The sequence below is a fragment of the Penicillium canariense genome (assembly GCF_028826845.1).
Source record: "Penicillium canariense strain IBT 26290 chromosome Unknown utg000007l_segment0_segment0, whole genome shotgun sequence".
Lineage (NCBI taxonomy): Eukaryota > Fungi > Ascomycota > Eurotiomycetes > Eurotiales > Aspergillaceae > Penicillium > Penicillium canariense.
Genome location: NW_026622734.1, coordinates 2,777,806 through 2,799,330, shown reverse-complemented (window position 1 = coordinate 2,799,330; position 21,525 = coordinate 2,777,806). Strand labels below are relative to the sequence as shown.

The 21,525-nt window shown below is 49.3% G+C and overlaps 4 protein-coding genes across 4 annotated transcripts; 1 reads left to right on the top strand and 3 right to left on the bottom strand.

Annotated features, from left to right (window-relative positions):
- Positions 1 to 1,601: 1,601 nt before the first annotated feature.
- N7482_010024 (flavin-containing monooxygenase) lies at positions 1,602 to 3,248 on the bottom strand (the record flags this gene model as incomplete). The annotated part of the gene is made up of 1 exon (XM_056692148.1): positions 1,602 to 3,248. One exon carries the CDS (start codon positions 3,246 to 3,248, stop codon positions 1,602 to 1,604), a length of 1,647 nt encoding a protein of 548 aa, XP_056539854.1.
- A 1,551-nt stretch (positions 3,249 to 4,799) lies between these two features.
- Positions 4,800 to 6,013, bottom strand: N7482_010023 (alpha/beta hydrolase; the record flags this gene model as incomplete). Its single annotated transcript, XM_056692147.1, has 5 exons — positions 4,800 to 4,932; positions 4,999 to 5,149; positions 5,199 to 5,469; positions 5,545 to 5,922; positions 5,978 to 6,013. 5 exons carry the CDS (start codon positions 6,011 to 6,013, stop codon positions 4,800 to 4,802), a joined length of 969 nt encoding a protein of 322 aa, XP_056539853.1.
- A 3,880-nt stretch (positions 6,014 to 9,893) lies between these two features.
- Positions 9,894 to 17,250, top strand: N7482_010022 (uncharacterized protein; the record flags this gene model as incomplete). Its single annotated transcript, XM_056692146.1, has 7 exons — positions 9,894 to 10,238; positions 10,297 to 10,356; positions 10,406 to 10,521; positions 10,578 to 10,815; positions 10,863 to 11,045; positions 11,135 to 16,280; positions 16,334 to 17,250. The coding sequence occupies 7 exons, from the start codon at positions 9,894 to 9,896 to the stop codon at positions 17,248 to 17,250; spliced, it is 7,005 nt and encodes a 2,334-aa protein (XP_056539852.1).
- Positions 17,251 to 17,736: 486 nt separating this feature from the next.
- N7482_010021 (MFS transporter) lies at positions 17,737 to 19,629 on the bottom strand (the record flags this gene model as incomplete). The annotated part of the gene is made up of 5 exons (XM_056692145.1): positions 17,737 to 17,841; positions 17,908 to 18,006; positions 18,080 to 18,855; positions 18,938 to 19,367; positions 19,456 to 19,629. 5 exons carry the CDS (start codon positions 19,627 to 19,629, stop codon positions 17,737 to 17,739), a joined length of 1,584 nt encoding a protein of 527 aa, XP_056539851.1.
- Positions 19,630 to 21,525: the final 1,896 nt, after the last annotated feature.

Below are 21,525 nucleotides of genomic sequence, written 5' to 3'. Positions count from 1 at the left end.
TGATATCGCTTGTTTAGGCCCACCCAAATGAACTTTCCCCATCAGCTCGCGGCTGATTATTTTGCTTGGTATGCAAACACATCTACTGCCAAAATTCTTAGTAGGCTAACAAACTCTTTCGACTGCTTTCAGGCCGGGTTTCCGCGAACGTCTGGTAATCTCAGACTGCGAAATTTTGACGAATAGATTCTTCAAAGCTTTTGTATCTTCTTTTCGGCTGATCTGGCCCTATCCAATCAGTGACGCATATGAGTTCGACGCCGTCACTGGATTTTATTCCTTCTCGAGCACTTTTCAGATGCATGTTCGCGACATCAGGATGTGGACCATGTGCAGAGAGTTCTTTCAAAATTTTCCTCAGTTACAAGATGATATGTCACTGCACGCACCTGACATTCTGGCACCGACCGCACCTTCAACGCTTGTGGCTGCTCAGCCCTCATTCGTATCCATTGTCTAATATCTTGCGCTCTGAGTCTTAATCGATGGAATCGTTCAAGTCCGAAATCGTTGAGTATTTTCAATGAGAGCAGGTCATATGAGGAATTTGCTTAACAGAGCGCATCACGGGCAGCTCTTTAGTCCCCGCACCGTAATTCATATCAGCTACTGCCCAGAGACGCCCGTGATCCTGATTTCGATCTCCCCACACACCCGGAACGCCAGCACCCTGTCTGCGAATCTTCAACCTGTCAAGATGCATGTATAACATGAGTTTTTTTATTGCTATTCACCCAGCAGATTTAAATCAACAAATTCAATACAGAATGTTGGTGTCACGTAATACCCGCACATTTCTGGCATATGCCTGATGAAAGGACCGGGCAATCTGCGCCGAATGACTGGCCGGCAGGCCTTGCCTTACAGCCTAGTTATTTATTTACCTAGAATTTTATTTTGTTGAAATTTGGAATGAGATACTTGGAACTGAAATTGAAGTCAGCCTGATTATGCACAACTACCTTAGTATAGTTAGGAAATTTGTCCGTCGGAATTGAAACTGAAAAGTGAATGTTTTGCATATATTTCGGAAAGGAAATTCGTATCGTTGTGGCAGAAGTTGATGAAAGTTGATGAAATTAAGCCTTTTGGGGGATGCATGGCCATCGCAAACGAGAAGCCGATAGTTTGTATGGTGTAGAAGCCCGAGGCTTTTTATGGTGGTCAAAACTCTCGAGCCGCGCATCCGATAAAATTATCAATAAATATAAAAGGCCCTACGCCCTAGGGGTGAAATTGGAAGCTTACCTCCATCTTCCAGGCCGTTAGTGACGTCCCAATAGAATAAGCTCCTGGTAGACAGAGAGTTGAAGGAAAAGTCTTCAAAAGGAACTAAGCCCGCGAATTGGATCATAGGTCGCCTTACCGAGCCACCTGCAGCAATGCATTTGACTCCAGTCACTGTTTCTGCTTAATCAAAATTACGTGGTCTTCTTCGTGAAAGTTTGAGGGTGAAATAAACTGTATAATAAGGTTCAGGTTCTCGTATTTAAACTAATAAGATTACCAAAGGCAGTATATGCTGTTCCAAGATTGAGTTGTGGGAAGATTGTATGTCTTTTGAGAAAAGCCTGATCTCGGCTCGGGGTTGTATATCCCACTCAGTCCTTCACAAACCCCCAAAAATCCTGCTCGAGAACCTTTGCACACCTTGCTCCATACGTGGGAAGACCTCCAATATAGTTAAGTGACTGGACAGGTTTGCCGGGAATGTTAGAGCCCATGTACCAGGAATTCGCTTGTGGCAGCACAGTCATGTTTGCCAGACTGTTTACCTCATCACTCCAGGATTTTTCTGCTTCTCTTGTGGCGGTCAGGCACTTTATACCCTCATTTTCCATCTTGCAAATGATGGAAGCTATCCAATTTCCTTGCAGCTCAATAATGGTTGGCCCATTTGCAAAGGCGGTGGGTGCTTGTAGGCTGTACGGGAGGAACATATTTGGGAAATCACTGACGGTCATTCCCAGATTGGTAGAAACACCGTCGCTCCAACGCTCACCGAGGCTAATACCTTCAGTGTCTTTGAGACCTAGTTTCTTCAAGCCACCGGTGAAGGCGTCAAAGCCTGTTGCAATAGCAATGATATCGATTTCATGAAATTTTCCATCCGCAGTAACTATACCCTTAGGCATAACTTCGACGATAGGATTTGTTTTGGTATCGATGATGTGGACATTAGGCTTGTCGACTTGTTCGTAAAAATCTTGTTCAAGGGACGGTCTCTTTGCTCCAAACGGGTGAGGAGGTTCCAAGGGAGCTAGAAGGTCCTTCTTGACAGGATCGCTGATTCTGGAGCGGGTCTTTCTCGCCCAGAAGTCATATGCCGCTCGGTTAGCGGTCCCATCGAAAAGCAGGTCCTGATAGTTATTGAACCAGAACTTGAAGCCCCCATCTTTGTATAACTTCTCGTAGAAGGCCTCACGATCTTCCGCGGAATCGTCCATCGTATTTCTGGGGGTCGGCTGGTACGCCAGTCCGCCAAAGGTTGACGCACAGTAGGTGAACAATTGCTCGTAATTGATTTTGTCCACATCCTGTTTTTGAATATCGAATCGTTCTTGTGACATGGGCAGGCACATGTTCGGGGTTCGCTGAAACAGGTATGTCTCATCGGCGTCCCTGGCCCATTCTTGCGTGATTTGGATACCGGTCGATCCAGTGCCAATGACGGCAACCTTTTTGTTTTTCACATCGACACCCTTCTCGGGCCATTTTGCAGAGTGGAATATTGACCCTTGGAAGGAAGAAATTCCCGGCCAGTCTGGAAGGTATGGTTGAGAAGCAAAGCCAACAGCAATAAGCAGGTATTTGGCTGTTGCCACCTTCCCATCAGCGGTCTGGACAACCCATCGACAAGATGCCTTGTCAAATTCAGCGCTGTTGACTTCAGAATTGAAAAGACAATCTTTGCGAACGTGCAAAGTTCTGTCAACATGCTCGAAGTACGAGATCAACTCGCTTTGGCAGGGATATTTCTCTGACCATGTCCAGGCTTGCCAGATCTTTTTGGATGAGAAGGCGTAGTGAGGTGCCGGGCAGTCAACTCGGGCACCGGGGTAGCGATTTGCATGCCACGTGCCGCCTATATCAGATTTGGCCTCGAAAATTTTGACATTCAATTTCAGTTTATCGCGTAGTTGCTCAAGGAGGTAAATCCCGGAAAATCCGGCACCGACAATGATCGCGTCAAGGTCGAAGTTGACACGATCATGATCATAACTCGGCACGGATTGAATGACGGTCATTGTTGGACTTGTTGATGTCGATTTCTGGCTTGTGAATGTCTCTCCCGATGGTTTCGTCGTGGGCTATGAACTATTTCTTGATCCTGGATAGTGTCGTGGTCAATTCAGGTCTTATATCTCGCACTCTACCAATAATAAACCATTTTGGATATAGCGGAAGAGTGATAAAGTGCGAGTCGCACACCTATTTGTGGAGGCTTAGAAGGCGGGGAAGACAGTGAACTCAGCCGCCTGCAGATGTCCAAATATCTCTACATCCGGTGCATCCGACCATTGCGGAGAGTACCTGGGGATTTACGTAATACTTGACGGCTACATCTGCTTGCTACGCATGGATCGATCCAATGAGGGATGTACAGTGGCGGACCGAAAGTCATTGTACCCCAGTATCTCCGCTTCCTGACCGCTCTAGGTGCGCCACGAAAGCTTAGGGCTGAGATTATGTGTACGATAGAACTTGTCAAAACTAGCTAGATAAGTATAGTATATGCTAAATAACGATAGTAAAGAGGGATTTCAGTAGAGACTGCGTAGGAGGCCTTTGGTAATATTAACCTTGATACATCTATCAATCTAAATGCTACTATGCCATATAGGGTGGATGAGATTATTACAACGGAAGGCTGGTACCCTGAGTATTAGATAATGTCGAAATATGTGGAGTGGTAACTTACCACTAAGAACGGGCTTATTCATTGTCAGCAGATGAAGGGATATCTTACCGCTAGCAACTGATTGGTTGCTACTGGGTTCACACTCGTTTAGTATTTCGTATGTAATTAGAGATTAGTCAGTAACTCAGGCTTTGTAACAGCCGAGTATCGGCGACACGCCTGTTTCATAAGGGGTAGTCTACAGCAGCGCTTCCCCCCTGTTTTCCTTCTCAATCAATCAATGTTATTCATCTATATTGGTTCCGCTTGATATCATTCGTCGTCTTCGCATACTAGGCTATACAGTATCAGCTTGCTCTGATATTCATCAAGCACCCAGGTTTCTTATGTTTTTGTATGTAATACTGGCTTACAGAGAAACTCAGGCTTTGTAACAGCCGAGTATCGGCCGCACGGACAGAAATACGTCCGTACAGCCGGGGGATAGCTATTCAACAGGCTATCCCCCTGATTTTCTATCATCATCAATCTGATCAATAATCTCTCACCCCATTGGACATCTTTCGTACTAGCCCATACAGAAATAGCCCATTCTGTCAGATAAAGCTAAATAAGAATTGGAGGTTTTGGCGCGGCAGAACATTCGGCAGAAAGCGGGATCCGAAACAGTGTGGTTTTAAATACGTTTGGGCCGCCGCTGTAAGTGACGACTACTGGAGGAAGCATGTTGCTACAGGGCACCGTAGCGATCGATTGCTGGAAACTCGGCAGAGCGCGGATATTTTCAAAAAAGTAAAATATATTGTCTCTGTCTGGTGTATTGCACCCTAGCGATAAATACTATCATCTAAGAGGAGTGTAGCTCTTTCAAGTTACACTCAGCGGCACAATTTTATCGAAATTGGCACTAGAAGCCCAATGTAAGATGCTGAGTAGTCTACTCCATCTCAGAAATCACCCATTTGACCCCTCCAACGAGATCGATGACAAATTCCTTGCTAATATTCAACTCCTGGAACATCCAAAAGTAATGTGGTAGATCTGGGTATTCCACAAACTTTGTGCGGACACTGGTTGAAATTAGTGTCGTCCATACCAAATGCTGCTTGTTAACCTGACTGGGAAGTTGTACATACCCTGCCTTGGCAAGGGCCTTTCTCATAACTCTACCATCATCACGGAGTGGGTCTGTACCGCAAGTACAGATAAACGTTGGTGGAAAGTCTCGATGATGGGCGGACAGAGCCGTGAAAATGCTCGAGTCGCTGGGAGACGCATTCACAGCTTCTATAGCCTGATGAGAATTTTTCGGCATCGCTATTTCTAAGTGACTCACCGAAGAAAGTTTGCATTGAGGCTCTGTCGATAATCGGCACGTGTTCTGCATTCTCTTCGTAGGACCTGTAGTCTTCTCTATACTCTTCTGGACAGTTGTCCCAGTGCAAAGTCACCGGAGCCATTACTGCCACTCCATGGATGTATCGGCGTCCATCTGGGTGCTGCGCATAATGATTGGCAATGGACAATGCCAGAGCTCCCCCAGCGCTTCCACCAACAGTGAAAAATTTTGACTGATCGCCGCCTAGCTGAGAAGCATTATCCCAAGCCTATAATTGCAAGCAAACGGGTCCAGGGTGAGTAACTCCTTATCGTCAGCTCCATAATTTTAAGAGAACGCTCACCCAACGATAAACCGCCAAAGCATCTTGTAACATGACTGGTAGTTTATACCGAGGACCTAGTCGATAATCCACACTGACAACAACGCATGGAGCAGCCTCGGATATCGCTCGACAAAGTGCATCTTCGGACTCAAGATCACCACATATGAATCCTCCGCCATGGGTATAAACCCCAAGTGGAAGAGGACATCCAGACTTGATTGCGCCTGGCGTATAGATTCGGCACTTGATCCCTTCGATCAAGATATCCTTCGTCACAACCGAAGCATTAGCTTTCTGTCCGGAAGATGCCAACAGGGCCATAAGTCCATCAAATTGGCGAATCATTTCCTGAGGGTTCCCTTTCAAGACAGGACGCGATCCAAGGCGCTTCTCAAGCTATCAATACAAAAATATCAATATTGAGTGTCATGAATGCAAGACTAGTCCTTACCTCGAGCCATTCTGCATTGAGCTTTGGGCTAGACATTCTTCGAGTAACAAATCTCTTGGTATATTCTCTTGCTATATTGCCCACAATTGAGTTGAAGTTAACTGGCTAAATAATTTGCTGTGTCTAGATATTTTCTCTGATTATATTTAACCCAGCCAGATTGCGTTGGAGGGCGAAAGCAGGACTCACCATAGTGCGACTCGCAACGGCTCACACTGCTTAATGATTAGCCGGCAATGTTTCAAGGAATTTCACGAAGCTAATGCCACACATGTTGTTTCAGATGCCGTTGAATGTACATAGGCAGCTCTCAGATATGTGCGCGTAAAGGCGTTTCCGCCAAAGCAGAGCTGGTTGTTAGGGGATATTGGCATTGCGATTCGCGCAAGCCTTGGCACAATCAGATTTTGGGCACGGACGTCTGTTCCTTTTCGGAAGCGGGAGACAATTTCTTTCCTCATTAACTAGCCCATCATGATATGTGTAAAGCTAAAAAGGCATTATTGCGCTAGAGCGTCCTTCTATTCTTGCTTAGTTTGAGAGATATGAAATACTGGATTCAAAGCTTTAGCTTTACTCTATAATCTCTAGCTACCTTGTCTCCGTTCGTTTTCCTATAGCAAGCGCAGCTGCTAAATCAATGGTGGCTTGAAATTTACTGTCTACCTAATTACAAAAACAAAAAATTTTGAATACAGCCCTCTTCAGTCAAAACTCTGTGGACCTGGATCACGCCGAGCCAAAAGCCGGCTTCTCAATCGCGCTGTCTGTTAAAATAGCCGCAGCCGCGCTGTGATGTCAAAAGCGGTCTCTCACGCTACGTTCCATCGCAAAGTTTCCGTTCTAGAAACCTCGATGATTTACCATTTCAGAAATCACTACCAAAAGTAACGTTCAATTCATCTTGCCCAGTGTATATCAGTGTACGCAAAGCACACACTTTGCAGCGCTTCTGGCTCAAAGTATGTCAGAGGGGTTCCGTAGGCTCTATGTTGGATAATCTGTATCATAAATAAGTCTAAGAACACCTTCACTCGTGAATGCTTCACAGGTGATTGTTGAAATACAGAATCTTTTGAACAGGCTAACCTATCACCTGTTTCAAATAAGACGAGGGATAAATCTCTTGCTTGAGCGATGCCACTTCTTCCACCCCAACCAAAATTATCACCATTATTTTCCCTCCTCGACCCAGAATTTTAATGTCAATATCCATCAAACTGTTACCCAGCATCCTTCACTTGTGCTCGCTTCCACGCCATGCCAGTGAGATAATGCCGAACCAGACATCCAGCAGGAAGGGAGTGCAGAGGGGCGTGTCACTTTCTTGGAGTGACTACCATCAACTGACTTGTCATAAATCGATCTTGCTGAAGGCCCCAGAACGTCGTGACTTAGCTTATCTTTTGATGATTTGGCCGCATGAGACGCTGTCATCACTGAAGTGGTACCTTTCACATAGATGGCTTTCTGGCTCAAGCAGTGTCTAGGCTTGCAATTCGAGGGCGCATCCAGACTTAGTAAGGACCCTCAACTCGTCATCTTCTTAAAAGTTCCCTTACTGGAACAGCCTACACTTATGATATGTATCATACCACAAGCACTGCTCTGGTTTTGATAGATATTGGTGATTTCTTTTATTATCGCGTTCTCGGTGTTGGACGGTGATGCTCTCCCATGAATTAATGGAAGTTAGAGGTCAGAAGGATAAGAAGTGTTCAAGCGCTGAAATTATTTGGTATGCGTTGAATTGGCTTTTGCTTGTCGTTTGGACAAGTACTCGCCATGCGCTTTTTCCTCAGTCCAGTAGGTCGGTATACATGTTTCATCTCAAAGGCTCAGCTGTTATACTCTAACATATTCAGGGGGTTTGAAAATCACGAACAAACCTGTCGGCTGGTTAGATACGCTATTCAGTTTTGGAATCGAAATCAGCCGTTGTGTACTAAATGGAGCATTGGATGGATATTTCTATTCTTCCCGTTGGGAGACCAATGTTTGTTAATGGATTAGCTGAAAGAACAAGTATTTCAGAAATGTATAGGAACTATCCCGAAATTGGCATAGTGAAGGCAAAAGGCAAAACCCAACTGAAAATGCGTCAGAACGAGCTGTCTTCTTTTCCCTTGCTCCTGCCCATTGGAACGATCAAGGGAAAAACAGAGCGTTCTATACAGCAGCTAGGCGTCGCTCAAATCTACAGACTTGTTGGACTTTCGACCTCTCTGCGCGTAGGATTTATGCCGTTCAAAGTGCGATCTCATTACTTTTCCCTGATGCCACGACCGGCGATAGCTACGTAACGAAGCTTGGAATGGGGTGTAGCAGCGGGTCAGTCGCCTGTATTGACTCTGATGGCCACAGTCAGCATCACTATCTAACTCGCACCGGAGAACGCGTATTTGAGTAAGCTTTGACGGAAGAATCTATACCTGAGAACCGAACATAAACCATTAACGGTGACAGAAGAAGGTGTTCATGACGAAAAAACCCAGTCATCAGCTTGCTTTTTCAAAGATTCGATAAGCAAAACCAGTAATCGCCTCTAGTCAACTCGCAGCAATTTATTACCAGTCGTACATACATCATACCATCGCCTAGCGGCTTTTCTTAGGAGCGGAGCTAAGAATCTGCGACCGTTGAACTCTCGCGATTAGCAATTAAATATGCATCCAGGTCTTCTAAGATGTTGCACTTACACTCTTTCCCACGACACAATTGATGATTTGAGATAATAATTACACTGAAAAAGGAAACGGCGAAGGACGCTATCAGCTGCGCAATCATATCGGTACATCCAGGCTCAGCCTCAACTCGATGTCCAAAAATAGCGCTGTCTACTTAGTGACCGCCGTTTTTCCTACATGTTGGGGGCGCTCTCGGTATCTGGTGGATATAAGCTCCAAAATGGGACTTTTCGATTTGCATTCTTTGGAAATCTGCAGATGAATGTCTAGGGTAAACATAAAACCGCTCAAGAAAAGAAGGAATTTCGGTCAGGCGGTAGTTTGGAATTGCCTAATAGCCACCGTCCTAATAGCCAGTTAAACTTTGCGCTGAATAAGATGTGTGACAGCGTTTCTGCGGATGTAAGCCATATCCTCGTGTTCGTGTATGATCTCTAAGCTGACTGTCGCGCCAAGGACTCAACATATACATGTGCAGAGACGCCACACAGAGCCTGGACCACTCTCGATGCCACCAGAAACACAGTTATATCGACTATCCTGATTATGTGATCGACGGTCATCCGTACTCAAGCAAGTGAAATGCGAATAAAACGCCCTTGTTTCTATACAGGTCATAGCACGAGTGGAAGTATCCAAACAAAAGTAGAGAAAAAAATAATAAACGTAAAACATCGATCTTTTCATCGAAAAGTTACTACACTAGGATATGGTAGCAACCTTCCAGGGTCTTGTCTGATAGGTTGGAGGTCTCGTCGCAGTGACGCCCGTCAGCTGCTGCCGCAGCGAAACGCCCCCTCAGCAAAAAGTCTAAAATAGTGGCAATTGATAAGAGTTTAATGAAAGAAAAAGTGACAGGTCAGGATACATTCTAGCTTACAGAATGATGTTATGGCCGCAAGATGTATTTTCTGTGTATTGTCGAGGAATTCGCATTTCAGGTGAGGCTGGCCGACATCAGCGGCGCGCCTTAAGTTCTTCCTAGGTTTGCAGTATGATCTTTAGCCTCAGCCTTACGCCTTATGGGAATTGCTGATTTTTGAAATGCAAAATAATAGCAGCCAAAGGGCACTGACCCCTCCTCCGAATATAATAAAGGACCCGTTGGATCGAACCTGTTTTGGAGTCCGCCATTATTTCCTAGTTAGCTGTGAATAAGAGATTTTGGCCTTCTCTTCGGGTTTCTCGTTATCAGATAACTGTTAGGTCATGATCTGTGAATCAGCGCCATGGTAACCTTTCGCCTGCTGATGCTCCTCCTGAGCAAGCTGACCTTTGCCCTTCGGTATGACGGACAATTATCCGAATACAACCTCAATGAGAACAGATCAGCGAATAGTGTTTTTGATTACTGGGGCAAATGGCCAGGGCATTCATACCATCCCTCTCCTTCGAATTGGCGATTCCCCTTTTACACGCTCTTCCTCGATCGATTTGTGGATGGCGACCCCGAAAACAACGATATTAATGGCACCATGTTTGAAACTGACAACATTTCAAACCAGTATCGATTTGGGGGTGACCTGGTCGGCTTGGGGGACACACTAGACTACATTCAAGGCATTGGGATCAAAGTGAGTGGGTGCCTGCTATCCGTATGGAAGGATCGTTGACCGTGGAGGGTGGCTCCAGGGTATCTACATTGCGGGCACCCCCTTCGAGAACTTTCCTTGGAAGTCGGATAGTTATTCGGTATGTACAATTTGTCCTGGGATGCTTGTTACCGTCTAACTAGAATCAGCCAATGGACTTGAGCCTGTTGGACAAACATTTTGGAAACATTCAACAGTGGAGAGCCACCATTGATGAGATTCACCGGCGAGGAATGTATGTCATGGCGGACAGCACATATGGCACGTAAGCTTACTTGATACCTCATAACCTAAGACTGATACTGAGGAGACTGTGATTAGTATGGCAGATCTACTCGGATTCGAGGGGTTTCTCAACAGTTCTGCGCCTTTGAACCCACTCGAATATAGAACAATCTGGAAGGGAGATCGGAAATATTTTGATTTTGTGCCAAGCGATCACTACAAAGAACGGTGCACGTATCCTACTTTCTACACGGCGGAAGGAGAGCCCATTCTGAATGGTTCCGACCCATTCTTTGATGCACTCCGGGGGTGTTACGACAGTGAATTTGACCAGGTCAGTTCCCTCCAGTCGGATCATGACAGTCACTAAGCCATCAATAGTATGGTGCCATCGATTCTGTCAGTCTCGCACCTGACTGGCAAAAGTCTCTCGCCAAAGCGGCCTTGGTGCAGGATCGACTTCGGGAATGGGTTCCATCCGTCAGACAGAAAATAGAACGATTCACCTGCATTTTGATTACATCGCTGGATATTGACGCACTACGTTTTGACAAGGCAGGACAGGTTACTGTTGACGCATTCGCAAGCACTTCTCAGGCCATTCGCCAATGTGCCGCTCGCCTGGGCAAGGATAATTTCTTCATTGGGGGGAGTTCACGGCTGGCAATTCCTACGCGTCGATCTACCTCGGTCGTGGACGCGAGCCGGAAATGAGGCCGCACAATCAGAGCGAAGGAATTTTTCTTACCAACACCTCGGATGATCGATACTTTCTTCGGAAACCGGAGGGACAGGCGGCGGATGCTGCAGTGTTTCACTACAGCATCTATCGAGCGCTGACGAGATTTCTGGGCATGGATGGCAACTTCACCGCACCCTGGGACACAAGCGTCAACTTTGTGGATGCCTGGAGCGACATCCTCATCACCAACGATCTCATCAACGCCAACACCGGAAAGTTCGATCCGAGGCATATGATGGGAACAGCCAACCAGGACACATTTCGATGGCCATCCATCAAACAAGGAACGGCCAAGATGCTGTTAGGGCAGTTCATCACCTCCTTGCACCTGCCCGGGATCCCAGTTCTGCTCTGGGGCGAAGAGCAAAACTTGTACCTTCTCGACAGCACCAGCCCCCTTGGCACATTTGGGCGGCAACCAATGACTTCATCACCCTCCTGGCAAGCCCAAGGATGCTATGGGCTGGGCTCCAGCCTTTTCAATGACTTTCCCGTTGAAACTGCGTTGACCGGATGCCATGACCATCAAGTGGGCCTGGACCATCGGGATCCCACCCATCCAGTACACAACATCATTAAATCGTTGTACTATCTGCGTGAAAAATATCCCACTCTCCAAGATGGCTTCTATCTACAAAGTCTGTCCAAATCCACCCGCAATGTTACGCTTCCAGGGTCTAACGGCACGGCGACGGAGCTTGGACTGTGGGGTGTTGTTCGCGATCAATATCTCGGTGTGAATGACCTCGACCCGACCAACACAACCGCAGTGTGGCTTATCTATCATAACGAAGACACGTCGATTGCATACGGGCTAGACTGCACCTCACCTTTCACCAGCTTCTTAGCACCGTTCAAGGGGGGCACCAGAGTCAAGAATCTGCTGGCCCCTTACGACGAAATTGTTTTGCAATCTAGTCGGGTTCAATTAGGAATACATGACTCACAAGAGCTCAACGGTTGTCTCGGTCCAAGCACTTTCCAACCTTTTGATTTTCGAGCCTATGTTCCAATAGCGCAATGGATCCCTCCTCCGGTGGTGATGACCAAGTTTGTCCCCGGGCACGATGCTCGACTCGAGTCCAACACTCACTTCGGCGAAGGGCAAAGCGTAGAGATTGAGCTACAATTTTCAGAAAGGTTAGATTGTGATATAGTCACGAATAGCCTCACCATAGCATCTACGACCCACGGTCAGACAATTCCGAAAGTCAACCGCGAAAGTGTATCCTGCCAGATGGTTCAACCGGAGCCTTTGGAACATGCCGGCCAGATTCCCTCCACATGGTCCTGGAGAGCTACTTTGGATAATGTCACCCATGGGATCCATAGCTTGAAGCTCGAAAATGCTTCTACCGCCACAAACTCCAGATTCACCAACTCGGCTGACCGGTTGATGTTTCGCATCGGACGCAAAGACAACCCCATGGTATTCCCAACACTAGCAAACTATACCCAGACCGGCCTCACCAAATTCACCGACCAAGAAGGCTTCCTCGTGGAGCACAAAGCTCCTGGCGCTGATAAGTGGCGCTACTCAACCAACTGGGGCAGCTCGTGGAGCCCCTGGAACATCTACGATGGAATCCCAAGCCACATAACCAATCTGCCATGGTCCGGCACCAAACGACAACAGTGGGAGGGTGATCATGTCATTTTGCAGTACTGGAGCCAAGTGGCCGGAAGTAGTCAGCACATCCAACACATGGACTCGTGGGAAGCAGAAACGTCCCCGCGGCGATTCCCTCACTTGTTTGCCTTTGGAGATTTTAATCGCTATGGCAACGATATCGGACTGAAAGATTCCTTTTCTCTTGATGGACAGAAGGGTGCATGGACATTTCACTTGTCGGACGAGTGGCCGTCTCAATTCCAAGTGAACGTGTGGGGAATCAATCCAGACCAGGAGCTTGATCGTACCTTCGTCCTCGGCGATACCTTGAACAGCAGTCGGCTGAATCGATTACAACCGGACTCGCTCTCCGTGGCGGACAATGTGGTGAACTTTTCCCACTTCCCACCCGCGCCTTACATGGCGTACCGAATGGAATTGAACGACGGGACGTTGCGGTTCGAGCTTGTTCCAACCGGTCTGCGCCTTCACCAACAGGTCATGTACATCTTGTTATGGATAATCCCCGTCTTCACGGCCGTCCTCAGCGTCTGGATCTACATGGGCGCATTTTACCATATCACGTTCAACCGAACGGGGGTTTGGACTCGACTCCCATTTCACCTTCTGCCCGCCTTCCTCCGCCCTCATCGAGGCTTCACGAAGCTGGGCGACGATATACATAACGGGGAGCCTGGGGTGGAGATGACCAGTACAAAAGCGATCGGAGTTCTCCCGGTGGCCGCCGCCTCGTTGCCGCGGCCAAAACGAACGGTCTTGCTGGCTACTCTGGAGTATGACATTGAGGATTGGAACATCAAAATCAAGATCGGTGGACTCGGCGTGATGGCGCAACTCATGGGGAAGAACCTTCCCCACCACGACCTCGTATGGGTGGTTCCCTGCGTCGGCGGAATCGACTATCCACTTGACACCTCTGCCGAGCCCATGTCCATCGCCATCGCCGGCGACATCTATGAAGTCCAGGTGCAATACCACAAGCTACGCAACATTACCTATGTCCTTCTCGACGCCCCCATTTTTCGCCAGCAGACCAAATCAGAGCCCTATCCACCGCGCATGGATGATCTCCACAGCGCAATATACTATAGTGCGTGGAATAGTTGTATTGCGGAGACGGTGAAACGCTTCCCTATCGACATCTACCACATCAACGATTACCACGGGGCCGCAGCACCGCTGTACCTACTTCCCCGCACATTGCCTTGTTGTTTATCGCTACACAATGCCGAGTTTCAGGGTCTATGGCCGTTGCGCGATCAGAAGGAGCTCGACGAGATTAGTGAGGTCTTCAATCTAGACATTGCGGTCATCCGGAAATATGTGCAGTTTGGCGAAGTCTTCAACCTGCTTCATGCAGGAGCGAGCTATCTCCGCGTACACCAACGGGGCTTTGGTGCCGTTGGCGTGTCCAACAAATATGGCGATCGCTCTTACGCAAGGTATCCGATCTTTTGGGGCCTCAAGGAAATCGGCAAGCTTCCTAACCCCGACCCGTCCGATACTGAACCCTGGGATCCCGAGGCCGAAACTCATCAGGTCATCCAGGTGGATCAGGAATATGAGAAATCTCGCGGCAAGGACCGTTGTCAAGCACAGAAGTGGGCAGGGCTAGTAATCGACCCAACGGCCGAACTGTTCGTCTTTGTCGGTCGCTGGTCGGTTCAAAAGGGCGTTGATCTCATCGCAGACGTCTTCCCTGCGATTCTGGACAAGCACTCGAATGTACAGCTGATCTGTGTTGGGCCCGTCATTGATATGTACGGTAAATTCGCCGCCCTCAAGCTACAAGAGATGATGACGCTCTACCCCGGACGGGTTTTCTCAAAGCCCGAGTTCACTGCATTGCCACCTTTCATCTTCACGGGCGCCGAATTTGCCTTAATCCCATCCCGCGATGAGCCATTCGGGCTTGTGGCGGTGGAATTCGGTCGGAAGGGGGCCCTCGGGGTCGGGGCGTTGGTCGGTGGACTCGGCCAGATGCCAGGCTGGTGGTTCCCCGTCGAGTCAATGACAGTGAGGCATCTCCAGAAGCAGTTCAAATCGACAATTGAAAGTGCAATCGGATCAAAACAAATGGACCGTGCCATGATGCGCGCCAACTCGGCCAAGCAACGCTTCCCAGTGGCCCGATGGGTAGAGGATCTCGATCATTTACAAGCACAGTCCATCCGCGTACACGAGCAGCACAGCGACCCTTTTCGGTGGAAGCCTCGTGTTTCCTCACGATCGCGCGGTGGTCGACATTCACGCAACGTCAGCCAAGTATCACTGGTCATGATGCGAACCCCGAGTCCGCACATAGATGGAGCGAATCCGATCTCTACCTCCTCGGCAGCTGACACTCGGGATGAAGGTCTCCATCGCTCCCTCTCGCTAGGGGTCCGATCGGGACCGGGGCATCAGCCCAGACGGACCGTTTTACACGAGGGTACAGCGCTCACTCCCCGACTAGAAGAAATTGCCGATCTAGATGAGCAGCCCATATCAGCCGAAGAGGCCGAGGCTATTGTCAACCGAGAATATGACTCCTACGATGTGGAAGAGGGACAACGCGGCCGTTCGCTTTCGGGGACTTCATTAAACTCGGTTGGGTTACCAGGTCTAGGGATACATGACGCAATATCGCCAGCACGGAGAGGCAGATCACTAAGGAGGTCGTCTGTGTTAAGCCTGGATCAGATCAGAGGAACACGCCAGAGTTTCTCGTTGGAAAATGCGGATCCCACGTTCAAGGACGAAACCGGTAAATACTCACGCTCTTTCCAAGGTATGCTGCAGCGATTGAATGGTAAGAACTCGGAGAATGATCTCTGTATTGAGAATTTCATCGTGCACAGCGAGAAGGAATGGTCCGACAATCTGCGTCAAGTCAAGCTCGGCCGCGGACCCTCTCGCAGCCCGTCGCCCTTTGTCGGATCTCACAGTTCACTGTCGGTGAATGAAGCCTTTGATGAGATCGACGACGATGGGTCGGCCTGGGAGGACCTGTCGATGCAGGGATTGTTGCGGCCCCAAAGCTTCCAACGACCAGCGGCGATCCAACGCTGGATGTTGACCCGCATATTTGATTGGCCAGTCTACTCAATTTTGCTCGCCTTGGGTCAGATCATGGCCGCCAATTCGTCTCAGATCACACTCCTCACTTCTGTATCAGCGCGCAACCCCACTGCTCTATACGTGCTGGGAAGCTTGTATATTGTCACCACCTGTGGCTGGTGGCTTGCATTCCGGCGCTTCTCGTCGGTTTATTTACTTTCGCTACCCTTCGTGCTTTACGGTCTTGCATTTCTCACTGTTGGTATTGCAGCATTTATTGCCCGCGCTACAAGTCGAGCCTGGGTATACCATGTTGCCACCGCATTCTATATTACAGGCTCTTCCAGTGGTTATCTGTTCTTTTCGCTCAATTTTGGCGACGACGGTATGTGTCTGACATTGCTTGATGGGGTAATCATCCTCTAACCTTCTCGGCAGGGGGTTCAAAGATTGAATCTTGGGTGTATCGAGCATGCATTATTCAGGGCACACAGAATATATATGTCGCCGTGCTCTTTTTCTGGGGCACGGAGATGAGCCCCCAAACTGGCAATGGGCCATTTGGATCTCCGGGCATTACGGCAGCGATAACCATGCCTATAGGTGCTGTACTATTTGTCATCGCCGGGGTTCTTTTTGCCGGTCTGCCCAGCTACTATCGCCAAACACCAGGAAAGATCCCGGCTTTCTACAAGAGCATCCTCCGACGCAAGATTATCATCTGGTTTTCAGTATCAGTGGTGCTGCAAAACTATTTCCTCAGTATGCCCTACGAACGTAGCTGGGCATACCTTTGGGGATCCAAATATGCGCCTCGTTGGATGGTGCTATTACTTGCTCTGGCCTTTTTCATTGGGATCTGGTACGCGCTCCTCGCAGTACTAGCCTGGAGATCGAAGACCCATTCCTGGATCCTAGCTATCTTTGCTATCGGGCTCGGTGCCCCAAGATGGGCACAGATGCTGTGGGGCACGTCTGGTATCGGATGGTGGGTGCCGTGGATTGTGGGCGGTCCCCGTGGTAGTGCCCTGGGCGGCCGAGTCGTCTGGCTCTGGCTGGGCGTTTTGGATTCCATCCAGGGCGTAGGGTTTGGTATGATCCTACTGCAGACACTCACCCGGATTCATATCGCGGCGTCGTTGTGCGCTGCACAGTTGATCGGCACAGTGACGACCTTGGTTGCTCGCGCCACCGCTCCAGATCGTGATGGACCGGGTGATGTTTTTCCTGATTTTTCGGCCGGTATCATCGATGGAATCTCAAAGCCATGGTTTTGGATTGGATTGAGTTGCCAGCTGGCAATCCCCATTGGCTTTTTCATGTTCTTCCGCAATGAGCAGCTGACCAAGCCGTGATTCAGCGACGATCTGGAGTCTTGTCGGTAATTGATCTCAACCTGGTTTTATAACTGTTTGTTCTTTGTTGTTTAGGGCATAGAGGGCTTCATTTACCACGTTTTCTGTTCCATCCTCAGAGTGAGAGAACAGCAAATTTTAGGGAACAATCGGAAAATTGAGCTGCCATGCTTTCCTTCTTGACTTTTCTGGGACGATTTTCTCGATTTGAAATTATGTATGCTAGGACCATGTATTCCGACGAATAATTATGATTTTCGAGAAGTAGAGCCAAACAATCAACCCTCGAGTGTCAAACTGCTACCTAGAAGGAAGCTAAGGTGGATGTGGCAAGAGCATCGAACATTCATCTCTGCGGACGGAACAAGCACCGTATGGAGTAGGCACTCATGACCCCGGATTTAGTGGGAATGGCTATCATGGTATGTACAAGTATGCTTCACGGCACACTCAAGCCTGCAATATCTCCATTCTGCACCGGATCGATCAGCTGCTACGCCGACCATATGGCTCAAATGGCAACGCTGCGGCCACGATCGCCATCACAATATAGAGTGCGGCGCAAATAAAAATTGGAACCGGTGTTTTTGTCTGCCCCTTGAATTAGTTATCTTCCCGGAGCGGGGAACAGATGCAACCAAGGACTATTATACTCACATTCGCGGCATTTCCCACCACGGCACTGACAATTCCCATGATTCGATTCAGGCCGATGGCCACTCCATTACCCGTTCCGCGATGGGCCGAGGGAAATACCTATGTCGTAATTTGTATCAGCCGAGTGAAGAGACACCACATGGAGAGATGGGAAAATCCAGGTAAACCATACCTCGGGTGTATAAGCATAAAGCGTGCCATAGTAGATATTCAGGCAGAAGGAGATAGCGCATGTAAATCCCAAGTTCTGGCTCGCCGTGCGCACTTGTGTATAACAAAAAAAGAATACCATAGTGATCAAGGCGCCAATGACCATGGTTCCCCGTCGACCCCAGAACCAGCGAGAGCGGCACATGAAACCGGCCAGGATGGGGCCAGGAACTGAACATGTGTTATTAATGGCGTAGTTGCGCCAGGTGATATATGGACTGGATTCGCCGAAGCTGGCCCCTCGCGACTCCAGGTATGTGGGCAGGAAGACATTGTACAGTGGATATGCCAGGCCGATCAGGAGCCACGAGAACCACACCAGCGTCGTCGACCAGCCCATTTTCCGCGTGGCAAACAGTCCCTGCAAATGGGACCCGATGTCCTTGGTCGGGATGAAGCGCTGCAAGAGGCCGGCCGTGGTGACCCGGGCCCGTGTCGTCCCGCAAGCTCGCAACTGCGCGAGTGTAAGACTGCAGGGCCGTTTGTATTTAGTCGCGATGTTCTGCAGGACGCGGACCGCAGCTTCATCTTTGCCCTCGGCCAGGAGAAACTTGGGGGTTTCCTCCAGTCGGATGATGGTGACTCGCAGGATGGAGAGCACGAACACAAACGCCCCGGAGGTGTACCACATGTAACGCCACCCCTGGTTGTTTGCCCGGGTGCAGTTGTCAGCATCTGCGCACGAATAATTTGGGATGAAGCCCCAGGCAAAGAGACCGGCGATCAGCTGGCCCAAACCTAGGAGAAACGAAAAAAAAAGAGGGTTAGTCCGTAATGCCACCGATAGAATCAAAGGAAGGCTGCAGCCAACGTGTCTTACCCCACCAGGCGGCCATAAGCGTCAGGAGCCATTGGTCTCTACTCGGCAAGTACTCGAGAAAGACGGTGGTATCGAGCACTAAGTTCCCTCCCGCTCCGAACGCACTCAGGCAGACAAACAGGCCTAGGGTGACCCAGGAAGGGGATGCTCCCGCCACCACGGTGAAAATGGAGGAGATGAACAGGGACACATTAAAGGCGAAGCGGCGTCCGACAATGTCGGCGGAAAACCCCCAGAAGATGGCGCCCACGAGCATGCCCACATAGACGGCAATGGTCAGACCAGTCGAATAACCCGGTTGGAACTCCAGTTGAGCTTGACCGGAGATGATGGACTGGATCAGGAGGATCAAGGAGTCGACGGCGTATCCAAAGCCATTGAGGCAAAAGAGCTTCCAATGATGGGGTGTGAATCCGATCTCATCGATGGTCTAGCGGCGCCATAGTTCACCAAGTTAACTCCATTCGCACCGATTTTGCCTGTCGCAAAAAGTGGACCAGCCCGCAGACACGACTCACATCATTGATCAAAATCATCTTGGCCGTCAGGACCTCGTCGACATGCTCTCCTCCCAGCAGGTCATTTTCTCCATGGCCGATGGATCGGTCCTCGGCAAGAGGGTCGTCGTGCTTCTTGCTCTGCTCGGCAGCCCCCGCGGCGGCAAACTTGCCAGCGGACTGTTCGACATCCATTTGTAGCTCTGAAACCCGAGTTCTTGCGGTCGTCTGGTGTTATGGACGTCTCGTTGTCTCTCAGTCGGCCTTCACGGCCATCACGAGCCGAGTGGTGAAGGGAGCTGTGTTGGAACGAAGAATGCAGGAGCGCACGCGAAGAACACTAGTGGGGGGACCAGGGGGGTAGCTTGTTCGATCCCATTTATGCCGCCAGGAAGCTCTGAGTGAACAGCGGGGTGCTTTTTTTTTTTGGGTCTAGTTGCCATCCTCCGATTCGTCGCATTCACAAGATGCCCTTGATTGCCCTCAGCTTTTGGCGCGGCAAGCCTCCGGAAGAAAAATAAAGGAGAGTCACGACGAATGAGGCTAGAGTGACTGTGACGGGACAGGCGCAGAGTCCTCCCAACGAGACAGATTCCCCCACGCGACATGCTGGTTGGCTGTGGATGAGAATCGTGGCCGGGAAAGATGTGGACCAGGTGGAGGAAGGTGGGGGGAAGAATGCACCAACCAACCAGCAGTCGCTTACGCGGGAAAGCCCGCGAGGGCGTCCATCCTGGGCTAGCCGAAACCGGACTAGGCGCTACCGACGGGCCTAACCGTAGTAGGGATGTATCGGCCCTCGTGGGCGAGCGAGGCCAAAGCAAAGACGGGCACAGGCAAAGACGAACAGATAAGCGGCGGCCCAGTCGCATTTATCCTCGTCTCGTTACGGAGTATATCACACGACGAACCCAACCAGCCGTGGGTAGCTGCCCTGCACATCAGATGCAGATAACGGACTTCCTCATCCTGGATCCCCAGCATTGGCTCGAGATATAGCACCAACATCCCTTATCTAGAGGGATTTGGCTTTCCATGGCATTGATAATGGGCCCCGGGCAAGACGGGGGAGATACTTGAATCTTCATTTCGAATCCATGTCAGCCAACGATTGCGGTTGTTCGTGCACCGGGTCAACCAAGCGTACCGCCAGTCACCTCTCTCGGCTAACTAGTTCGCTTGTATGTTCGTTAATAATCGGTTTTTGACTGACTGTATCGGTACACCCATAGATCGCCATAAGGTAGGATGGATGGTCTGGTCAGCCAGGATGCGATCATCACTGTGAAGACCAATCATTGTCGACGAGGTATAATCAGAAACAGAGAGGCCAGGTCGCAGGAGCGGCCATCAGATATATTGCATCTTGACATGAATTAGGATAGGTTATGTAGCTGAGCCGGGCGGATGTTCTACCGGGAACTGTAATCGAAAACAAATAAAAAAATGACTTGTATGATTTTGACATGAGCCTTAGGTACTTGATCGACGGTCCCAGAGAGTGGAACCCCAGTCCCATACTATGGTACCAAGCTTGGAGGGCAGCGTGCGCACCCATGGCTACTGCAATTATTGAGTGCTCAAGGGGTCAAGTATTAGACCCAGGTCACCTGCATGAAATGCGGGGTATATATTCTGTACTCAATCGGAACTCCTATGGGGGACACTCTCTCCAGACGAGATGCAAGGTCTTCCACAAAGATGCTTGCTACCAACTGTGTTACAAGGTAATTTGTTTGCCATAGCACCGATGCCGCCGATAGCCTCAGTCTCAGTCACCACCCAAAAGGCCTCATGAGCATCATTTTGCGTGGCACATGATGCTGGGTGAGCCAAACTGTATGTCCTCCAAAAATTCATCACAGAGGTCGTGCCTGAAAGTCGTCGGCGCATGATCGAGATCTGACATCGAGTCAGTTCTACTCGATTACAAGCAATAGCTAATCGATCGCGCAACGGCTTGGATGCCCCAAAATGGTGTTTCCATAAATCTGTAGACCTGGCTTTTGCCAGCAACTATGACTGAACGGGGCACGGAAACAAACCTCTTGACTGTCTGTTCATCCCAGGTGCTTGCGCACACAACGGCAG